General features: G+C 37.6%; 1 protein-coding gene across 3 annotated transcripts; it reads right to left on the bottom strand.

Annotated features, from left to right (window-relative positions):
• Nucleotides 1–2,520: 2,520 nt before the first annotated feature.
• On the bottom strand, nt 2,521–21,448 carry LOC139126012 (C-type mannose receptor 2-like). Of its 3 annotated transcripts, none has more exons than XM_070692080.1 (9): nt 21,135–21,445; nt 15,100–15,409; nt 14,520–14,669; nt 10,715–10,797; nt 6,503–6,650; nt 5,838–5,987; nt 5,170–5,258; nt 3,751–3,892; nt 2,521–2,784 (listed from the first exon to the last, which is right to left on the bottom strand). In XM_070692080.1, the coding sequence occupies exons 1-9, from the start codon at nt 21,342–21,344 to the stop codon at nt 2,780–2,782; spliced, it is 1,287 nt and encodes a 428-aa protein (XP_070548181.1). In that variant the 5' UTR covers nt 21,345–21,445; the 3' UTR covers nt 2,521–2,779. The 3 variants fall into 3 exon arrangements, with proteins under 3 accessions (XP_070548181.1, XP_070548183.1, XP_070548182.1); XM_070692082.1 differs by lacking the exon at nt 21,135–21,445 and adding an exon at nt 20,899–21,074 and having other exon boundaries at nt 2,522–2,784; XM_070692081.1 differs by lacking the exons at nt 2,521–2,784; nt 3,751–3,892; nt 5,170–5,258 and adding an exon at nt 5,321–5,520 and having other exon boundaries at nt 21,135–21,448.
• Nucleotides 21,449–23,232: the final 1,784 nt, after the last annotated feature.

The raw sequence follows: 23,232 nt of genomic DNA, 5'->3' as shown, positions 1-23,232 counted from the left end.
CCACTCATAACTTGAGAACCCCTGAGTCCAATTGTATGAAATTTGGTATGTAGCATTGTTATGATAAGATCTAGATCTGATTAGATTTTGGTGGGTGTGGCTTATTAATTAAATGCTCATTATGGCTCAAATTTGGATATACATGTACTGGTAAAAAACGTGCCAAGTATGAGTAATGAAATTTTTGTATAGCGCCATCTAGCGGTGTGAAATATCTGAACTTTGGATCTGCTACCGTCCTTGTTACTCCTATCTCAGTCCCTGTGCTCCTATATCATCTTTTCCCGGTGCACGATTGTAATCTTGTACTTGAAAAAGAACTACGTCCAATTCATTAAGATTTACTGTGTACATCATGAAAACCACATAATGAATACTGATATGTGTGTGATCAGTTTTGGAATAAAATAAATGTATCAAATTCGTATGATCCGAGTCACATCTCCGTCTGACAAACTAAGTACGAACATGCTACAGTTTCTGAAAGTGCTCGGTGTGTAAGCGTGTGGGAATTTTCGAAGCATTTTTTCTCGTTTAATTTGGCAAATTATCAGCAAATACCTCAATACCTTTCGTGTCAATCGTTTCCTGGAGTTTCAAAGTCATACGAACGAAAATGAGTGAAAAATTTTGATGCGAAAATCGTGCATCGGCGAGAGTGGCCGCCATGTTTTCAACGCGCTATTTTTAGACCACTGAGCCTGTGTATACACAGCGTACTATCGCACTGATCTTTTCCCGGTGCACGATTTTAATCTTGTACTTGAAAAATAACTACGTCCAATTCACAAACATTTATTGTGTACATCATGAAAACCACATCATGAATACTGATATGAGTGTGATCATTTTTGGAATAAAATAAATGTATCAAGTGGTGTTTTGGAAAAGCTCTGTAAATTCGTATGATCTGAGTCACATGTCTGACAGACTAGTACTAACATGCTACGGCTTCTGAAAGCGCTCAGTGTGTAAGCGTGTGGGAATTTTTGAAGGTTTCATTTCTCGTTTAATTTGGCAAATTATCATCAAATACCTCAATACTTCATGGTAACTCTTTCTTGTCAATCGTTTCCTGGAGTTTCAAAGTCATACGAACGAAAATGAGTGAAAACTTTTGATGCATAATCGTGCATCCGCGAGAGTGGCCGCCATGTTTTCAACTCTCTATTTTTTGCCCACTGAGCCTGTGCATACACAGCGTTCTATCGGATTTGAGCGTAAGCGTAAAGAGACTGAAAGTATTCATATATAAATAGCCCATGATTCGAGCTTTATTTTCGTGTTTTTCGTTTGAATTTTGGCCAAATAGTCGCTTTTTTAGCGGGGTTTGAAACGTTTAAAGCATCTAAAAACATTAAAATGACTTTTAATTAATGAACGAAAGAAGAAAATAAGAAATTTAATTCATTATCTACAAAATGAAAATATTTTGTACAAGCTGAATCATGCAGCTCAAAAGCGAACGATCAATGTTTTGGTGTGTGAGCGATTTTCGCGGGGATTCCCCAGACCTATCGTTCATAGCTGCGGCGCTCGAAAACTCAGTCAGTTTCTGTGGAACGGGATGAAATTATCTTTCAGGCGAGGCGTTTCAAGTCACTCTTGAGAAAAATTACTTATTTATCAGTTGTTGTTTTACCGTTTCATGACACATTTTTTTATTCAATCATTTATTGACCTGAAAAACAACGATATTTAGTACTCTTTTTCAACAGACTTTAGTAAGTAGCTGCCGGTGCGGCTGTCTAAAATACTATCGTTTTCAAAGTACATTTTGAGTGAACTTTGTAAATTAACACTCTGAACCATAGTGTAATGTTTTGCTTGGAATTTTGTTGCTATTGAGATTTATTCATAGTTTTTTTATAATGATTGTTTAAGTTAGTTATATTTGTGTTCCTTTCCATCATCAAACATCGACAAGAATAAAACTAGCCCTATAATCACATGAAGAGTTTTGTCAACTGGTCAATTACTTTTGTTTGTTCTTGATATGTCATTAAAATATTTGTTCCCAAAGAATGACTGCATTCAGTGTTTCATTGCATTAAATTTTATTTTCCACTGCACTGTCTTCACACATACCCATTTGCCACGGTGTTCACCCAAGTCTCACTTTGATTGCATTAGTAATAATAAATTGAAATAAATTGGAATATATATATATATATATATATATATATATATATATATATATATATATATATATATATATATATATATATATATATATATATGAGATTTTGATGATGTTATTTCTTTGCTGTGAGTATATTTATTGTTATAATCTAATCCTGCTGATGTCATATCTTCATCATTCATATGACACTATCATAGAGAACCCATGATCTATTGCTTGCACTTGCATGACGTTACTTTACATCATTGCTGTATTTATTTCCATCCGAGTGAATTTAAACTGTTTAACTACTTTTGACTATATATATATATATATATATATATTATATATATATATATATATATATATATATATATATATATATATATATATATATATATATATATATATATATATATATATATATATATATATATATATATATATATATATAGTCGCAGGATGAGATTACATCGAGAAGATGAACTAATGAAACTGATGAGAACAATTTACACGAGTGAATTTAAACTGTTTAACTACTTTTGACTATATATATATATCACTGATCACGTGAGAGAATTTCCTCCATAAACCAATCAGCCGCGCACTTCATAGAACTTCATGGTAGTGGGAGCAATATTAGCGTTTTCTTCTGTTTTATTCTGGAAGAAATATAAGAAAATTGTTTTCAATATTTTAGTACATACGGGATCCTTTAACTGTATCTTTATTAGCTGTATGTTTTTGCATTTTTTGATAAGTCAATTAAATGCGACCTTTGTAAAAATACCAAAGCGTGACCACGAAACAGTCTTTAAACAGTTGTGATGAACGCGTTGCCTTGATTTCAACAACAGTTACTAAATGTCTTTCGGAAATATGGTCACCCCAAATATACTCGGTAGCGCTCGAAATCAAAGAGACCAAATCCATAAATCAATTAATAAGGACAGAAATATTGATTTGCAAAGCCTGTACGTATGGCTTAAGGTAATATGCACCTCGAAAGTGAAAGACTTAAACTTTTGCTCATATTTTCCTCAGTGAAACTTTGAACCATTCTCTTACCAAAGCAAGAATAAAATCAAGGGTCACCGTGCAAACTTTGGTACTAGAGAGACAAATATCTTGCGATTTCTCGATATTTGAAATTCAAAATGGCCGCCATCCCTGTGTAAACTCTATGGGAAAAAATAAAATTTTCGATTTTCAAAAAACTAAGACGGTGAAAACTTTTCTTTCGCCAAGAGCTTCAAAATGAGCCCCCACAAGTGGTAGGTCAGAAGAAAATTGAAAAAAATTGAAGGCCCGAATTTCTGTCCCCGAGGTGCGTTCTACCTTAACACAGAATTCATCAGACGGAATGCATTCTGGCAAGTTGCAAGTAGCATGCGAAAAAGATACAGCTTACGGGGATGAAAAACATTTTAAGTTTCAAGTTAAAGTCACCTTCACTGATAGAAATCGTTGATGATTGCAAACAAGTCGATATAAGCTGTAAGCAAGTGAAAAATGAAGTTTTAAAGTTTTCTGTAAGATTAACAAGGTTTTCTGTTTTACCGGTTCGTCAAATTTGCAATAAAAAGTGACATAAATGAACATAAAAACGATTGTAACCAATAGCTTACCCACAAATTTCTCGCAAATGATTTGATAACTCTCAGAACATCCAGCGACTTCCCAGAAGCCAGCTGTTCCCTGGAACAAGGCGCAGTTTCCTCCACTGTTGGTATCATTCTGTTGCCCTGGACTCCAATTCGAAAGGGTTAGCTGCAATTGAAACGTGAATAAGTTTGTGTCTGGTATTTCGAAGCCAAAATACAGGCCCATAGCATGTATTTTACATTTATGAATAGCATCCGACACTTTAATCGCTTCATGGTGCACTGCATCATACATTCCTCAGCTTTCCGGCTATGTGAATGCTCCCCGCTATATTCTAAAATGTACCGGCAGTATTAAAAGGTTGTACACTGTATTTGGTTGGATCCAAAAGTCTCTGTTATGAACGTTTTATCGGCCGCATACACCGGCCTGTTTCTTATTTTATTTCGTTCGCAGAAAGTTTGGACGCAAGGGTTAAAATGCATACACATTCTAACTTATTTGCATGACGAAACATGAGTAATATTTGTCGACAGGGATTCTCCGTAGGACAACTTGTACCTCTGACTTTGTTAGTGTCAGTGTTTCACTTATCTGATAGTGAAGTGCTGCTTTTCATTTTTTTTCAGTGTCTCGTATGCTGCAGTCAACCACGATAATATTCGAAATGAATTGTTGAGTCGTGACCAGTCTACCAAAATTCGCAATGGGCATAGTCTGTAACTTTCCCTTAATATTTAAGATAATTAAACAGAGTAACGTTTTACTCTGGCCACGTTTCCATATGTATCGTGGTTGATTCCTAGGTCGTCGAGATTACTTCCAACGAATATTAAAATTTAACTTCTTCTCGAGGGATTTTAATCACGTTGAGTTACAATAATGGTCGTAATCGAATGGTCGTTCTCTGGAAAAAGCCTTTCGATAATTATCGTTTGATTGAGATTTTTGCAAATTTAAATAAGGAGCGATTGAAGAATGTGTCCTTACTATTTCTATTCAAAAAGCTACTGTCACTTGTGGTGCAGCCTCACTATCGACATGTTTCAATTAAATCTTAGTTAAGTAGTGGTTTTCTGAGACGAGTTAAGTCTTTGAGTTACAGAAATGCGATCACTTCAAACATTAGTATCGATGTGTGATAAAAATAAATGCTAGCTCCAAGTACGTTCCCAAAATTGATTAAATTGTCATATCTGTGAATTTATATTCATGAGACTCATTAATCTAAATTCAAGAGGCATTATTTGTTAATACATATAATATTGAATTATTCCCTGTACCGCAATGCTACTGGCACACCCTAGAGAGAAAATATAAATCAATTTTAAATGATATCATTTTTGTTTCATGTAACATTACATTTATCTGTTGTGGATTATTTTTCATATAATTGTACAAGAAATCCGTCACTAAGAAAAAACTAATATATGTATTGTTACCATCGAACCGTCAGTCCATCTCCACTCTCCTTCAGCTGCAGCGTCATTCAAACCAATCCAAAAAGGACCACCGCGATTACGTGTCAGTTCTAGCGATACAATTGAAAACCATGACTGACTTACGTGATCTTTCAACATGTTGTCTTGAGTTGACCATATCGTTTAAAGTATTTACAATGCTGTCAAAGGACGTTACAATGTTGTCCTAGTAATTTACAATGTTATCCTCGGCATTAAGCGTGTAGTTCTGGGCATTTTAAATGTTATCATTGGCGTTTAACATGTTGTCCTAGGTGTTGTCGTTAGGAATTCAGTACATTGTCCCGAGTATCCAGCATGATGTTCTTGACACTGAGACGAAAGAAGTGGAAATATTAGTATATTTTAATGACGAGAATAAATGACGTCTGTTGTACAGTGTAAAACCCCGGTTATAGCTAATGCGTTGGTTTCTACTCGCTCAGGTGGGTCACTGCCAAAGAGTACAATTTCCCGGGGGCAAAGGGCGACGGAAAGACTGCTTAAGGGTCGTGTCACAGATCTTCAAGGAAACAAACGTAAACTGTTAGAATAATAAGAGGTCAAAAATTGTGTTGTTAAGTTAAAGGACGCACTCCTATATAGAAACAATATGTATTACCCGATAAGCCATGATCTTTGGTACTTACCGACAAGGAACGCATTAACGTCTTCAGAGTTTACTCTAACAAGTTGTCTTCCCAACTGTTCACACGCGGTGTATGCTTCGTTCCAGGTGAAGTACTCAGAACTTACGTTGTAACATTTATGCCCGAAGTTGTGCCAACCTATACCGCATCCTAAGTAGTACAAGCGTCGAAATTTGAGAGCAATATGGTTGACTGTAAAGTTGTCTTATATATGTTGTCTAAACAGACTATATTGACTTTTTCGCAAATTCAAATAAGGAGCGATTGAAGAAGGTAAACACTGAAAACTGACGAACGTTTATTTAATGAGTACTTTTAAATATCTCATCTTTGCAAGCGAAGGCACCATCTACTCCAACCTGTTGAAAGTATTGGAAATCATAATACTTATCTTTTGAAGCCAAGAGTATGTTATAATTGCTTTTCATATTTTCTTTGTCAGAGAATTATAATCACTGAGCTTTATTCAAATGCGGATGATTAACCACAACTTCCCATTCCATTGCTTTATACCTCAAGACTGTCATCAAAACGTAAATAATATGTAGTTCTAATTGGTTCTCCGTTGATTTCTCCATTGCCAGATAAGAAAAAAGGTATCGGCTACACTGCTATCCGAAAGACAGTAATGATTAACTTAACAAAAATGAATTTAGTGGTCATACCAGTGTTGTATTCGCATAATTCACAACCTATAGGGTGTGTACATCTCATATCATTCCATAAGCCATCACGAGATCCCATTATGTGTGCACAATGTTCGTTATTGAATGCGTTATTTGGTTCTCCGGAAGCCCAGTTTGAATAGATTGCCTGCGAATGGAAAGGGCAACATGTGTAAATCTCAATGCTAAGTTTCCCCGGTGTCCTTGAATCCAGGAAGTTCTGCCTACTTCGGTATATTAAATCGATGAAAAAGCTTGGATAGTTAACATATAAGTCGATCGTTTAATTCACACAAATTGCGTCACATTACTCATATTCAATGGCTTCAAATTGTATGATCTGAATACCTACTTACAATAATTGTGTTTAAGTACTAATACTAATACTTGATTTGGATAAAATCCTTGGTGAAGATATTAATATAAATATCACACGGTTTCATTGTATGAATGTGCAGCGTTTGTTATAAACAAATGCGACAAGATTTCTTGTATGCGTCGAACGGCTACAATACAAACCGAATATCTTTTAAGGTTCCAAGACAAGAAATTGACCATTTTAAACTAACAATTCTCTAGTGTTCAATAAGCTCAGAACCCACGTAAATTGTAAATTTTCGGAAAGCCTAGATATAGGGGAACATTTTGGTTACCATAGAGTCACCATTGTTTACATAACTATCACGTGACAGGTAATTTGCATAACCTTTCAAAAATCGGTTTTCCCTATGTTTTGTTTCAATGCTTTGAGATATGTGGCTGAAATTCATGTGAGTGCAAGCTATCCTACAGGTCTTCAAAAGTATGTCTCAGAATTGTTTTAAACGTCCAGAGCAGTGAATTTTAACATAGTTGATTTCTTTAAAATTGTGCTCCAAAAATCTAAGCAAGATATAAAAAATCTGAGACATACTTTGAAAGAGCATTGTGACAGCTTGCATTCCAGCAAGTGTGAGTCAGATATTTTGACGTATTGAGACAAAACATAGGGAAAACCGACTTTTGAAAGGTTATGCAAATTTATCTGAATTCCAACTAGCCGCAACACGCGGCGTAGATCTTTAACGCCCCCGCTCAAGTATCAGATTTATCTAATATAAACATTATTTACTCGATGAAATATTCAATGGAAAACAAAAGAATGACAAACTGTTAATGGGCTGTTGACACATTCGCTAATGCGAGACCCTGGGATTGAGAAGGGCACCTTTTGGAACAAGTAAATTTTCGATCGAGTCACAGAAAAAAAGGTGAAAATTTTATCTATTCTTTAGGCTAGGTTTCAAGGTGTGTCCACGCAAGACCAAATTTTAAAAACATGGGGCCCGGGGGCACCGACGTCCTTTGTACCTCTTTAGTGTTTACTATTTGCCATAAATGTGAAGATTGTCAAAAAGTAAAATTATTTTGACATAAATGAAAGTTATTTGAACCGGTTGGTTACTACTCCAGCATTAGTTCAAGTGTGGAATCTAAGTATCAACAGCCTTGATATGTGTGAAAGTGAATTAAGAATAAGAGATGGGACTCAATAGGATCAACAATATCTAAAACAGGAAACGGTGAACTTATATAATGCAGAAGGGGAGAAAATTTAGCCACAAACTATTGTAATATCATGGACAATGGTTAAGTTAAACCAAATTACTTATATATAACTGGATTGTTGGCATTGATTACACATGTATCTATTGTCCATCATATAGAAAATAAGTTTGGGCCATATACTAAAAAACATTGGCTTGTTACACTCACCACCTGTACTAAGTATTTGGAGTGTACACCTATCTACAATACATGTTCAGTGAAAAAACGTGTTAATCTATGAGACTAAATAAGTTGCCCCTCAAGTATGTATAGGCAAAAACAATATTTAATTTTAGTAAATTACGTAGTGCAGGGAAGGACATACAATATGGTGAAAAGCAAACTAAATATAAAAACTGAATCTAAAATGATATGGTCCCACAGTCATAAGTATCTGGTGTGTGCCAAGAGACAAATATTAAAATTGGACAGCATCATCCTGACCACAGTTTCTCTGACTTGTTTGTTTCCTTCTGATTTTCTGACACAGTGATAGGTACAAAATATTTATATCATGCTGCTATTCACGATAGTTATACATCATATCTTGCATTTTGTTCACAGTAGTACTGAGTTTTACATGTAAGATAACTTTCTCGTAAACTGTAAATTCTGGCTTTGTGCAGCTCAAACGCGGCAATACTACATTTTTGATATGATACGGAGTGACTTGCACACATATGCACTATACAGTGACAGTCGATGTATTCATAGTACGAGAGTAAACTACATTCAAGCATAGTGATGTTGACAATTACATGCATGCCAGTTGACGATTTCAAGTAGCCATGAGGAAATTCTGATGGCCTTTTCGTGGAAATATAGGTTGCAACAGTGAAACAAACAACATTAGTTATCATGACCGTGCTAAAGTGCAATCTCGGATCATGTATGATCTGATGATCATGCCACATTGCCATGTCGGATTATGCCGTAATTCTGAAGTGCGCGTATTTCCTAAGTAAATCGATCAACATATAAGCACACACTGTCTTTAGTGATCGAAGTCAACAACGTCAAAATAAACGCACAACTGACGAAATTACCCACAATAAGCCACAGAAAACGAAAAGTTATCGCTGTGTCAACAAATGAAAACAAAATAGAAATTCTAGTATATGTACAACTTTAAATTATAGAACACTTTTCCGACAAAATCAACTCTGATCAGTACTATACGTGCTTTTCTTTAAAACAGTCAATTCGTTTTAAGTTCTCAGGGGAGATGTTATCTTTTGTGGTCACAGAAACAAGGCTCACACATTGTATTTCATTATATTTGTTGTTCCTCAATTTTTCAATGTCAACCTGTAATCTCTCTAACATATTTATATTGACAGAATAATATATTGGTTTTAAAACTAGTTTATTGACTCCTGTATTGTGTTTTACATTTTCACAATTTACAGAAGTCAAATAGTCCCGTTTAGATATTGCCTATACCATTGAGATATTGCAACAGAAATCCTGAAATATGATATCTTGGGTCAGAAAAGGGAAGGAATACATTAGGTGCACTGAGGTGTAAAGTAGTGCACTTATATCATAAGTGCTGGAAAAAACATAAGAATAGCTTGTGGTAAAAACATTTGCGCCGCCTATGGCGGCACGCCAGCAAAAAATACATGAGAATGAAGTTTCCAAAGTTTTGCTCATTTTAGGTGCACTGTGACAACTTGTTTTTTTACTTCTGTGTTATGAGAATTTTTTTCTCAAGCCATTACAGGCTTAATTTTTTTCTTCTATTTCACCTGGTTACAATTTTTTCTCAAAATCCTCAATGTCCCCCAGAAATCAAGTGGTTCTCCCCTAAGTGTGGCCCTGACCTATACGGGCCAGTGGATTGCTTCCTCAGTAGAACTGATATGCCTGCCGCCAAAGAAATATATTTGCCGGTACCGGTGATTATCGCCTACGGAGGGCATCATTCTTCAGTCGATCGAAGGCGCCTTTCGTGCCAAAAAATACACAACAGCGGCAAAAGTACCATCACTGTCAACTTCATAAATATGAAACATATTCAAATACACACTGAAACGTAAAAAATGTGACCAGACCGAGAAACAAGATGGCGTCCGTTTCGATTCTTTAACTCAGATTTTATGCTACATTTTTGCGCATGCGCAGACGGTAGCTTCAGCAAACGTGAGTAAAAATCCAGTAAATGTAAAGTAAAAATGGATAAAAGTATTATTTAAAAATAATACAAGGCATGTATCACCAAACTTTGAACATTTCTGACGGCATTTCAACTATCCGAACACCCATGCCAAACATCAAAATGATCAAATCGTTTGTTTTGAGGACAAATTAAAAATACTTGTTTTCACAAAAAAGCTAAAACAGTGACTTTAAAATGATTCAATCAAAAAAAAAAAGAAAAAAAAACGTTTGAGATACATGCCAAAGTGACCATAAGACCAAATTTCAGAAAAGTTACTGAAGCGTTTCTGAGATACCTGCGTCCACGACATACGGCCCACTATATTGGGCATATACGCCGTGCCATCACATTAGTACTTTGGGCCCAAGGGGCCGAAAGGACTAAAAATTGAAAAGGGGGTTCCTAGGTGCTTTCTACCTTAAGAAAAGTTCCATAAAATTCTTCTGGCCAATGAAACTTACCGATCTGCCATTTATCCATTGCCACTGATCTTCTAATCTCATATCGTGCAAGCCAATCCAACATCCCCTGTTTTCGATAAGGGCTGACGATATAATATATGTAATGATTAGTAAATGTCGATGTTGTGCATATGGTAATATGATATTATATAACATCAGAGAAGTCAGGGTGCATGAACATATGGATGGTAGACAGAGAGATAGATAGACAGATAGATAGATGGATAGATAGATAGATAGATAATAGATAGATAGATAGATAGATAGATAGATAGATAGATAGATAGATAGATAGATAGATAGATAGATAGATAGATAGATAGATAGATAGATAGATAGATAGATATCGTGTCCTATGTTTCTGAAACAAAACTTATGCTAATAGCGATGAATTATTGAAGTATATCTCGCATTTGAAAATATTATTCAGGTTGTGTGTGTGCATGTGTGTGATTTTATGCTATATTTACGCTATGTTCCCAGCAGGCAGCCCCGTTTGCCCGGAACGTATTGCGCAGTAGGATTTTGACCATGTTTTCCTCCATATTCAAATACGATGGTTTCAACCGGGACTCGAACCCACAACGCACGGCACCCAATCACCTAGCGCACAAGTTCTGTTAGGTCATGCTAAGTTTTCTCACAGTCTGTCACAGTGTCACCGTGACGGGCCTTGGGAGAAGGAGACTGTCGAGTTCCAGAGCCTCAAAGGCGAACTACGGTTTAAGCCCACACACTAACACGAATGCCAGTACGTTTCCCCCCCCCCCACCCCACGTTCTGATAGGGCTCCTCACCTTTCTCACATTCTTATCAAGGTTTGGCACGTTTTTCACGTCCCTGTCAAGGCTTTCTACGGATGAAACATAATACCGGACAGCTTTGGGGCACCTTTGTGCCCAGGTTATAAATACAACATCTCCCAAGCAAACACAATCATTGTATTCTGAGACTTCACTGAGACAACATCATGAATACCCAGGATGAACAAGATTTTGACTTTGCGTGTTTACTTTGCATACATCCAGGCTTTGTATCAGGAAGAAGAAGGCCAGCAGCTGTTGCAGAGAGAGAACACCAGAGTCAAGCAGGCATACATACTATTAGATACATACCATAGATACATACCATAGATACATTCATATACATATACATATACATACAGTGGAATTTGATGGAGTGTCCGTTTTGCCTTGCAGAGCTCGACAAGTCTACATGTTCCTTATCATTAGAAAAGTAAACATTTGCAACAAATTGAGTATTTGGTGTTAGATTACAGCGCACGCGCGCGAACGTTTCCCAGACACTGTCTCGTCTACAACACAGAGTAATATCATAGACAGAGTGGCAACACTTGCTGCCTTTTGTTCCATGGTCGTCTCGGTAGACTATTGGCTTTTCATATTAAAATGAGCTTAAAAGGTGTTAAACTTTTTGGAGGCTTGGTTTGTGGTTGATAATTACACGAGATTATGCGAAACATACGACGAGATGGCATCGTACTGCCAGTCGTGTAGCAACCATAGTTACTTTGTGAGCTCTCAGGCCAGAAACACTGCCTCACGCCAATCAAAACATAACACGCCAGCAGTTTCATAAACATGTCCTTTCTTGGCGCACGTGTAAAAGACGGTATGATTGACCGTAAACCATTGAGTAAAACCTGACAGTATAGATAAAAGACTTTCAAATTTGGTTCAAACACACTCATTATATATTCATAAAAATATGAGAGGAATTTTTAAAACGGTAAAACCCACTTTCCTGAAGCTCAAAACACTCCCGTTTTCGCCAGCACATCAATTCCGATCAGCACCACACGACAACAACAACACAAGCTTTGTCGAACATACTTTCGCTTAACAATTGGTGAAAATCCGAAAATTACCGAAGGATGCATGGTCGGCACTCTTCGGAAAAGAGAGCCAAGAGCTTCGTGAGGCGAGGCAAACATGGATTGCTTACGTAACCGCTTCACGCCTTAAACAATAGCTGTTGCCACTCTGTCTATGATATTACTCTGTGTCTACAATATGACAGTTGTTTCAGTATGCCACTCATGCACAACAAGCTTGACACCGCACTATAGCTATAGCACATCATCAAAGTTTTCTTTCAGCTACAGCTTTGTGTACTTTGATTTGGAAAATATAACTCAGACAAAACTCACTGGCATATTTTCGAGTGTCGGATCTATATCTCGAGGAAAGTCCTCAACATCAACCGGACTGACTCTCGGCGTTTTATTACAGTGAAACATTGTATTTTTTCAGCAAGGTAAAGAATATTTTGAAGGCAGAGAGATATCACCGTCCCTTTCATGCTAACCCGTTGCCGTGTATGATGCCGTCCGGGAAATTAAGTGCCAAAATACGGTGAATTATTTCAGAAACACTTGGTGTGTTATTCAATGGCACAAAATGTACCGTGTTGATTGAATTGCACTTGCCTGTGCAAAATCAACACTTTTCTTCAAGTCTATTTTGTAGCTCAGAGAAGTGTCAATTCAGAGAGAAGTGTCAACTGAGAAACTTTCATTTAGCTGAGACAAAAGAGAAAGCGGGATTAAAGTTTCATTTAGGAGTGTTTAGCATTTTCTGGTTGACAATATTCAGTGTTGTATCGTGTCAAACTTGTTGATAGAGTAGACTGCACTCGCAATGCTACAGATAGCATGCTGAAGGTACTGTCGTCGTGATTGCTGACATCGAGAGGAGAAGAAAGGTTTTTTTTAAAGAATTTACTTGTTTCTTCATAAAGTTCCCAATTTAAAGTAAACACCTAAAAGAAAACTGATGGTGTGCATGTAGTGCAGTGTTATGCTTGTTGTCAGTGACATGCTGAAACGACTGCAGTGATCGTGATGAGACAGTGTATGGGAAACGTTTGCCGCGCGCTGTAATCTAACACCAACCAAAGACGAAGACTCAATTTGTTTACTTTTCTAATGATAAGCAACATGTAGACTCGTCGAGCTCTGCAAGGCAAACCGGACACTCAATCAAATTCCACTGTAGATAGATTCATAGATATATAGATACAGATACATACATACATACATACATACATACATACATACATACATACATACATACATACATACATACATACATACACTTACACAGAAAGGTATCGTTGTGTATTGCTATGTTGGTGGCATACATTGAAGTGTATGAGGAAAAAGAAGTTATGGACAAACATTTCTTCCCAGATTGCGAGATGTAATTAATATCTGAATTTTGTTATGCAACCCTTTCGTTTTTGTTGGGTAGTTCCTCATCCTAGTCCCTGTTGTTTGCCACAAAGTGAGTATTATTTCACTTGCCGTGAGAACCGTGACAAAACGTGCAGAAGCCCTTCACGTTCCTAAACGTAGGAGAACGTGGCACAACTTGAAAGGACCGTGATATTGCCCTGCTTCCCGTGTCCTACTACAGACAATCTCCAAGTTTTGTAATACCGTCTATTACGTACCGTCACGTTTCATTGCGTTCATCCCGTTTCTTATCCGTACCGTGACTGCCATGGCGAATTTTTTGACAGTTTAAAAATCTGGCACGGCAAACACGGCAATCACGGCTAGTCACGTTTGCCCATTCCGTCCCTTCACGTTGTCTCACGTCCATCCCATTTTGTCCACGGTAGCCTGAAACGGGGCTGCCGTGGTCGCCGGGAACATAGCGTAAATATAGCATTAGTATTTTACCGTGTATGTGTAGGCACCAATACTCAGTCTATTGACTTATCAGTAATATAAGAAGATACATGTACACAACGCGTATTTCTGTCGCAAATGGAAACTCACCTTTTAGGAAAGTGTTCACGTCTTCACCATCCACTATCGCAAGTCGACCTCCAGCGTTGTAGCAAAGTTCGTATGCTTCATGCCAAGAGTTTGCATCTGAGTTCACCAGGTAGCAACGGTCATTGAAGGAGTGCCAACCTGACAGACAAGCTGAACAAGAATCAGACTGATCAGTATTCTGACAAAAGGTTGAAGTTGTTGCCTTGTAGGTTGTACTTTAACAACACGCTTCCATGGAAACATTACAATTTATGTGCCATTTTTGTTTTAAAATCTAAAACTTAAGAGTTTTAAAAAGAGCAGAATTCAGTCCTCGTGACTTACCCTATGATCAGTCAAATCCATAAAGCTGGGTTATTGAGCAGCATTAACTCCATATGCAGATTATTATGTTTTCTTTATTTCTCTCTCCCTCTTTCTTTCTTTCGTTCTTTCTTTCTTTCTTTCTGTTTTTATTTGTGTATTTATTCATTTATTTAGTTTGATCATTAATTAACCAATTTTTTTTCTTTTTTTATCTTGACTTTGTTCGTTAAACTTTTCTTTTCAAAACTTCGCTATTCCTTCTCGACAATGTTACCTTTTGTCATATTTCTGCCCACTGTCTCAGGCTGTCTCCGCAGCTCAGCAATCTGTATCGTCATTTCCGCCAGTCGTTGCTCGAGGGTCTCAAGTCGCTCTTGTTGGTTAACTAACTCACCAAGGGCGGGACATTCAGCGTTTTTGTTGCGTGGAAACCATAAACGGTACGAACAGACGTCCGGTTGAAAACATTGGCTTTCCGAATTCGAACACGCTCGGTTCCATGTGGGTTGCGCATCGATCACGGCTGTGATGCCAGAAAGGAAAACGAGAGCGACTCCAACGTCAACTTTCCGCATTTCTGTTTGCTGTTGGAAAACATATTTCTTGTCAGGAACATGACTTGTGAGCCTGTCAAAATTTGAAACCTTCAACTGTTTTGTTCTTTTCAATTGTTTGTTATTTTTCTATCAAATTAGCATAGATAGAAGCACACTCGGGGGAGTACAAAGATGTCACAAGGCAATGGAAAACTGCACATTAGCGAGCGCGGTGCTGCGTCTGTGTTCGTTCTATCCACAGGGACGCTTTATGTTCCGGATTGGGTCATGCGTTCGCTGCAATCTCTGACGAATTTGGATAATATAAATAGTTGTACACACTCTTCCTCATAAGAAAGTCCAAGGGTGGACACCGAACCAGACCCTTTGGGAAAATTTAAAATGTAACAGCTTATTTACCAACAAAACCAATAGTTAAGGCTATTTCTTACGTCAAATAAATAATTTACCCTGTAACATTACCAAATAATGAGTCTTTCATTTGAAATGGAGTGTAATTTCGCCGCTTTAACGAAGGGGAAACTGCTCTGTATGCAACTTGAAGGTCTGTGACATCACAAGGGATTTCCCGAGTGCTGATTGGCTATGAAGTACCGACTCTCCAATGACGTAAGTAGTACAAATATAAACATTGCAAAGGACGTCCCGTGTTTCAACCCGGAAGTACGGATCTCGCACGGTTTTCGACTGTTTCATGGCATTAAAGTAAGACGTAATGCGTACAACTAATTAAACCTTGTGCCTGTCTAACAATATGTGAAGTGTGGAATATCTTTTTGGTCATTTTTTTTTTATATTCAGCGAATTTTATTAAGGTTGGAGCGCGAGCTCAACACGGTAACGTACAGACAGTTGCCGTTTGAATTTGATTTACGTACAGAGCAGTTTTCTTTCGGGTGTCCGGTTCGTGTCCACCCTTTGTGTTTTATTATATATAAGAACAGCAGCGGCAGTATACTTAATCTTGAAAATACTATTTTTACCATCAAATGGAAATATAAATATATATGCTATCATGAACAAGCAAACGTTGAAAACAAGTGTTGAGTAAAAGATCAAGTCATAGTGTTCGAAAGTTAATACTCAATATTCATGCTACCAACAGTCGTCATTATTCACGTAGCGCATCGCGTCGTATGTTTTGAAAGGTAACGTGTCCCTGTGGTTCTATCTGCATGCACCAAAGAAAGCTGCTCAACAGTCGCTTCGCGCGTAGACCCTAAAACCAGGACTATGTATAATTACATATGTGCAACTGAATCTGTTGGCAGCGAAATAAAGATTTCAACAGACAGAGTGACTATAATAGTCCTCTATTTTTGCATTTTCTAAAAACTGTGAAACTTTTCTAGGTAGTTAAGCGTTTGATTGAGCTATTGATCACTGGTTCTAAATATTTTACTAATAACTTACTATCAGTAACATATTTCGCGTGTTTTGCCAACTGCAAAGCATTTTGAAAACAGGTCACGCACCATTAAACAACGTATATATAGTAAACCATGATTAAAAATTATTTCACGCTTAATTAAGCAAATTAGTTATTATCCAGTACTAATTTCTGTCAGTAAATATTGAAGCGGATTGTATATATGGAGGAAAATTGTTATTACGATTGACAGAGCTTATTTTGAACATTGGAATCAGAATTTTGTTATCCAACTAATATCTCGGTGCAGGCGGACAAAAAACAGCTACTACGATGGAAGCGGTACCGACGAAATCTACTGTAAAGCCAGGCTCCTAAAGACAACACGGCGAGCAGTACTTGGCGATCCTTGCAATGATATAGCCAGCAAGATGAAAACTAGTTGCCAGGGCTATTCTCCAATACTCATATGGCTGGAGGAGTCTTCAACTTCACATTCAGCATCGCGGCCTCAGGAAACAACTGTTAACAGTATCTTTCTTCGCCACATGTCTGTGCGACACCGTCTTCCAAGTGCCGCAGACCAGCTGTACTCGGTACTCGGACTTTGATTCCGATTAGTCGAAGACTCAAATTCGAGCACAATTTTGAAGTTTATTATTTAGTTTATTTCAATGAACTCAAATTGCAAAATGTTGACAGAGTGCCAGGAACAATATTTGTTGTTATGGTCGGCTTGAAAAACAATATTCACCGAAAATAAAAAACTTACGAAGACAAAATTAAACAAGGTTAACCCCATCGGCTGCCGGACAATATCATATGACACTGTATACGATCCATTCAGTCAGGCCTAATAGCCGTCGTCATAGCTACCATAATATTCCTGGTGTTCATCACTTGTTTATGAGCGAATCAGAGGTAAGACAGTTAGGGACTGGTCAGTTTCTTCGGCCTGGGGGCCGGTGGATTCATGGGGGGTCACCCTGTTTTTTACTTTAGTGGTAGGGGGTCACCATGTTTTTGAAATGCCCAATACGGGGGTCAGTATGTTTTTTAATTTCACATGGCTCATACTTGCGAAAAATGCATTATGCCAGCCACAAATTTCATCATTCAGATGCATTTTTCTGCGCGCCCCTTCGGGCGCATAACTTTAATAATAATAAATTTTTCAGAGCCCCGCCCTAGTGCAAAACTTTAATATATCATATATATATATATATATATATATATATATATATATATATATATATATATATATATATATATATATATATATTTAAAATATCAAACAATATTTTTCAGCATGCCCTTAAGCTACATGACTTTCATATATCAGATATTATATATAATCCCATGATATTTTTCTCTGTTTGACGTCATCGTATACGCGCTTTTTTTTCGCGGAGCCGTACAACTTCGAGCCGAAGGCATAAGTTGTGCGGCTCCGCGAAAAACACGAGTATACGATGACGTCAAACAGAGAAAAATACCATGGGATTATATATTTATCACATGAACAGTCTTCTTATTTTCTTTGACGTGAATGAATCAAAATTATCGTAACAAATTGCATGAATTTTGTCGCGATTTGTGTTTACTTACGCGGGTTACTTTCATTTATAGAGTAAAGCGGCCCGTCACCCAGGAGATACTTTCATTCATAAATCCCATCAAGCCGACATTTGCTACATCAAATGGTATCTCCACCAACCAGACATACGGATTCTGTCACGTGAACCTGTCAATCATTGTCTCGCGCTGTACCGATGCCAAGGCAAGTCGGCCATGCCATCGGTACGGTGGACATAATTTTAATCGTGCTAGCGACGGATAGCAATAGTACCGAAGAGTTATTGAGAATATTTACAAATAGATTTATGAAGTAAATGCAACGACACGATCGAAACAGTAATTCTCATTCTCAGAGATTCCGTGGCTTTTCAAAATATCACACAAGTTTACGACCTTGGCGAGCGCGAAAGATTCCGTTCGATGACACACAGAGTGTACCTCATTGCATGTTTATGCCCACAACGCTGCCGTCACCGGTCTCTGCCATGCCGGTGTCAACTCGTTAATCCCGATCTCGGTCGTCAATGTTTTCGTCTTAAGGACTTTGATGTTTGCAGTGACATATATCTCACCCGTAGATGCATCCTAATTTTACTTGACGGAAACTCTGTTTTGAGTGTTGTCTGAGTCAACTTTCGAAGTACATCGGGTTCCACAGCGCTGCAGTGCATATAACGGTACAGCTCAACAGCTGATGTCTTCGATAGCGCTACAGCCTTACGCCGCGCTACAGGTTTGATTCCGAGCCAAGAATTTACAGAATTTTTTGTATGATGAAGGAAATTTATCGTTGTTTGTCGAATGACTTTATGCTTGTGCCTGTATGTCGCTTTCCAGAAGATTATACTGTACTCATTTATTCAGTTGAACTTCCGTTGAGGTGTAGATTTCAGGTTTATCGCCAACCGGGATCGCCAGGTACGACGTCCACATTGAGCCTTACGAGGCGACTCGACTGGATCGGCGGTATCCCCATTCGATTCTCGGGAACAGCTATAGTTTTAGCGACTCGAAATTTCTCTGGACATGCCTTCTATGTTTCCATGTGTGGATTTATCGGGTCACCTTTTTTGTAAAAATGTCATGAGAGCACGGCATCGATCACGACAAATCGGTCTATGTTCACGTCGCGACCCGCATGTATGAACGGTACCATGCAAGAAAAAAGTTCCGGTTGATGACGTACAACAGGGGTAATTCGGATTTCTTATCCGTCCTGTTCTACGTCACACAGGTGGGAATTCGGGCCAGTTCATGTGATAAGTATATATATTAGAGATATCTGGATGTTTAATATTTTTCGGCGCGCCCTTCGGGCGCAGTAAATTAATATATCAGAGATATTATGTCAGATATATCTTGATGTCTGTAAATTGAAAGTCTGTTTTGCAAAGTGTATTGATCATTATGAAATCTGCAGTTCATATGAAAAGCATGACAAGTTCCTGATACTTTTCTGTTTCCTCTATGAGAATTCAGTGTTAGAAAGCAACATGCATTAATATTTCACAATCACATTTTTCTTACAACAGTTCTGGACATCTGCTTTATGCATAAAAAGAGTGGAGTACATTCACAGCTTATTCAAAATACTGTATTCAAACTTTAGAATTGACACTGTTAAGTTCCTATCTTACAACTGACATGACAACAATTTCATTAAAACACAGAATGACTGAATATTTAATATATATATATATATATATATATATATATATATATATATTAAATATTCAGTCATATATATATATATATATATATATATATATATATACACTGAATTATTCAATTTATATTCCACCTTTTGTTTTACCTTGTCGCGCGCGGGGGGAGGTCACCTTGTTTTCGAAAGCTGGAAAAGGGGGGTCAATCTGTTTTCGAAAGTTGGAATAGAGGGGGGGTCAGCCACTTTTTGACGTCGGCAAAAAATAATCCACTGCGGTTATTTCTTTCATGTTATGTGGGTTACATCTAGGCGTAAATGGCCTATCACTGTCACCTTGGCCGACTTGCTTTCTTCGCATGCGTGGGTCCGACTGGGACCTAGCCTGTCGAGGAGACAATATGCTGACAACAAATGCAACAACAAATTGTACCAGTAGCTCCCTGCGATCTATTCAAATGAGCTAATTGTTAGCACTGTCGACCAGAGGACAAAGTATCGTCGCAACAAGTGTGGAACTGGATTTGTTACGTTCTCGTTGATTACGCAACAACAACCACTTAACCCCTAAAAGTTGGACATTTCAAGTTTACATTCTCAATTGATGGGTTAATTAAACCTTTTTTACCTCCATGCATTACCACATTTACATATGTCGTTGTCTCTTTCACGAAAGATCATTCTATATGAGTCAAATTTGACGTAAAACTCGTTTAAGAGCACCGATCTTTTACGCCGCCGAACGCCAGACAGTTACAGGGGCAGAAATACTAGCCAGTCACATTTCTGTCGAACCGTGCGCCATAAATGAAGGTCACTTTGCATTCCTTTTCATGGTATGGAGGGTCAAATATCGTTGAAACGAACATTGATAAATACTGAAAGAGTTGTAAAAGTCGTACTTACAAATGTTTCCGAATGACTCAGTCACAACAAGAGCAAACCAGCCTCTCAGTGGTACAAGTAAGAGTTCGTGTACTCACTGCAGTGGGTGACGATCACAAAAGTCATGTCCTTTATTAGCTGACCAATCAAGGACGGGCACAGAAATAAAGACAGTGTAACAGGATTCCCAGGACAAAAAAACCCAGGATGTTTGACTTAAAGAACGCGAGCAGAGCGACAATAAAACAGACTCTTACCTCCATGGTCAAGCCGACATGACAGCAGTACAGCATCAATGACTGGGCGTATGATAATGACAATGAGTACAATGGGACAAAAATAGACGGGTACGTGTGAGCGAAAACAAGTGAATAAAGGGCAGGGGTGACGACGGGTACGGAATTAGTCTGATATACCGAGTCTGTTAGGATTCTGTTAGGGATTGTTCCAGCCCTGAGTATATCCATAAACTTGCAAGTTGTTTGTTCATGTAAGTCTTCCTGTTGAGAATCAGACAAAGGACGGTAGCAGACAGAGCGTTGTCTTTCAAAGAATGGAGGTTACCTCACTGTTCAAAGTGTGATCAGGAATGCGGAAGTGGGATACAGCTTACGATTATGTTTCTGTTGACGTTTGAGCGGTGTCCGTTTAGGGAGCCTTCAGTAATTACAGGGGGGTGGGCCGGGGGAATTGGGGGGAGGGTCACTTTTTAGAAAACAGTTCAAGGGGAGGGTCACTTTTGACAGAAGCTGATATTATGGACAAAACTTTGATTGTCCGTGTGATATTTCCTGAATAGGAAATCACCAACAAAATACGCACACACTTATAGACCGCCATGCATAGTGAATTGACATTTGGTGAGATTCCAAAATCAAATTTCTTAAACAACCATAGACTTGTAACCACTCTAGTCTAATCAAGTACAATAGTCTTAATAATCAAGCATACATAAATGCACAGATTTATCTAATTTTGTACTGAAAAAAAAAATTATTCATAGTTTCATCATAGACCGCAATGCATAGTGAATCGACATTTTGGTGAAATTCCAAAATCAAATTTCTTGCACAACCATGGACTTGTAACCATTCTAGTCTTATCAAGAACAATAATGTGAATAATCAAGCATGCATAAATGCACAGATTTATCTAATTTTGTACTGAAAAAAAAATTATTCATAGTTTCATCATAGACGCCAATGCATAGTGAATCGACATTTTGGTGAAATTCCGAAATCATATTTCTTGCACAACCATAGACTTGTAACCACTGTAGTCTAATCAAGAACAATAATCTAAATAATCAAGCATGCATAAATGCACAGATTTATCTAATTTTGTACTGAAAAAAAATTATTCATAGTTCCATCATAGACCAGAATGCATAGTGTATGGACATTTTGGTGAAATTCCGAAATCATATTTCTTGCACAACCATAGACTTGTAACCACTGTAGTCTAATCAAGAACAATAATCTAAATAATCAAGCATGCATAAATGCACAGATTTATCTAATTTTGTACTGAAAAAAATTATTCATAGTTTCATCATAGACCCCAATGCATAGTGTATTGAATGACATTTGGTGAAATTCCAAAATCAAATTTCTTACACAACCATAGACTTGTAACCACTCTAGTCTAATCAAGAAAATTAATATCAATAATCAAGAGTACACAAATGCAAAGATTTACCTATTTTTGTATTGGAAAAAACTATTCATAATTTCATCATAAACACCATGGATAACTTTTTAGATGAAATTCAGAAATCAATTTCTTGTGAACAAATGTTCATTTTACTTCCCTATTCAAGCAAAGTACATTTAAATACATTATCAAACATATATAAAATACAGATATAGCATGTTTTGTGGGGGTAAATTGTCAATTATTTGCCTGATAGACTCCGTGTATTATGATTTGATATTTTTGGATGAAGCACTAAATCAGCTACATCTTGCCTTCTTATAGTTGCACAAAATATGGTGACCCTCCCTAAACTGTATGAAATACCATATCTCTTCAAAAATTCTTGCGTGATAAATTGCGACTGACCCTCCAAAAACACCAGTCCTCCCCTCTGTAATTTGTCCCTAACATAACAATTGTACCAATTGTTATTTAGCTGATACTGTTTTAGTTATTCCCGGGGAGAATACCGCAGTGGTTGGGGTGGGGGGGAGGGTCAAGTTTTAGAATGTCGGACAAGGGGGAGGGTCACATTTTAGACAGGAGGATGGGGGAGGGTCACATTTTACGGTACAGGTGTTTGCGAAATTCCCCCGGCCCACCCCCCCTGTAATTACTGAAGGCTCCCTTAGACGTTTGTGAATGGCTTGTGAACTTTAT

This window comes from Ptychodera flava (genome assembly GCF_041260155.1).
Source record: "Ptychodera flava strain L36383 chromosome 3 unlocalized genomic scaffold, AS_Pfla_20210202 Scaffold_26__1_contigs__length_13983176_pilon, whole genome shotgun sequence".
Taxonomy (NCBI): Eukaryota; Metazoa; Hemichordata; class Enteropneusta; family Ptychoderidae; genus Ptychodera; species Ptychodera flava.
This window is presented reverse-complemented; position numbering and strand designations above follow the sequence as displayed.

Coding starts and splice junctions, on each gene's coding strand:
- LOC139126012 (XM_070692080.1), bottom strand. CDS start 21,344: ATGGATATACTCAGGGCTGGAACAATCCCTAACAGAATCCTAACAGAC. Junction 10,798..14,519: donor CGTGAACACTTTCCTAAAAG/GTGAGTTTCCAT, acceptor TTATATCGTCAG/CCCTTATCGAAAACAGGGGA. Junction 6,651..10,714: donor AATGGATAAATGGCAGATCG/GTAAGTTTCATT, acceptor TTCCATTCGCAG/GCAATCTATTCAAACTGGGC.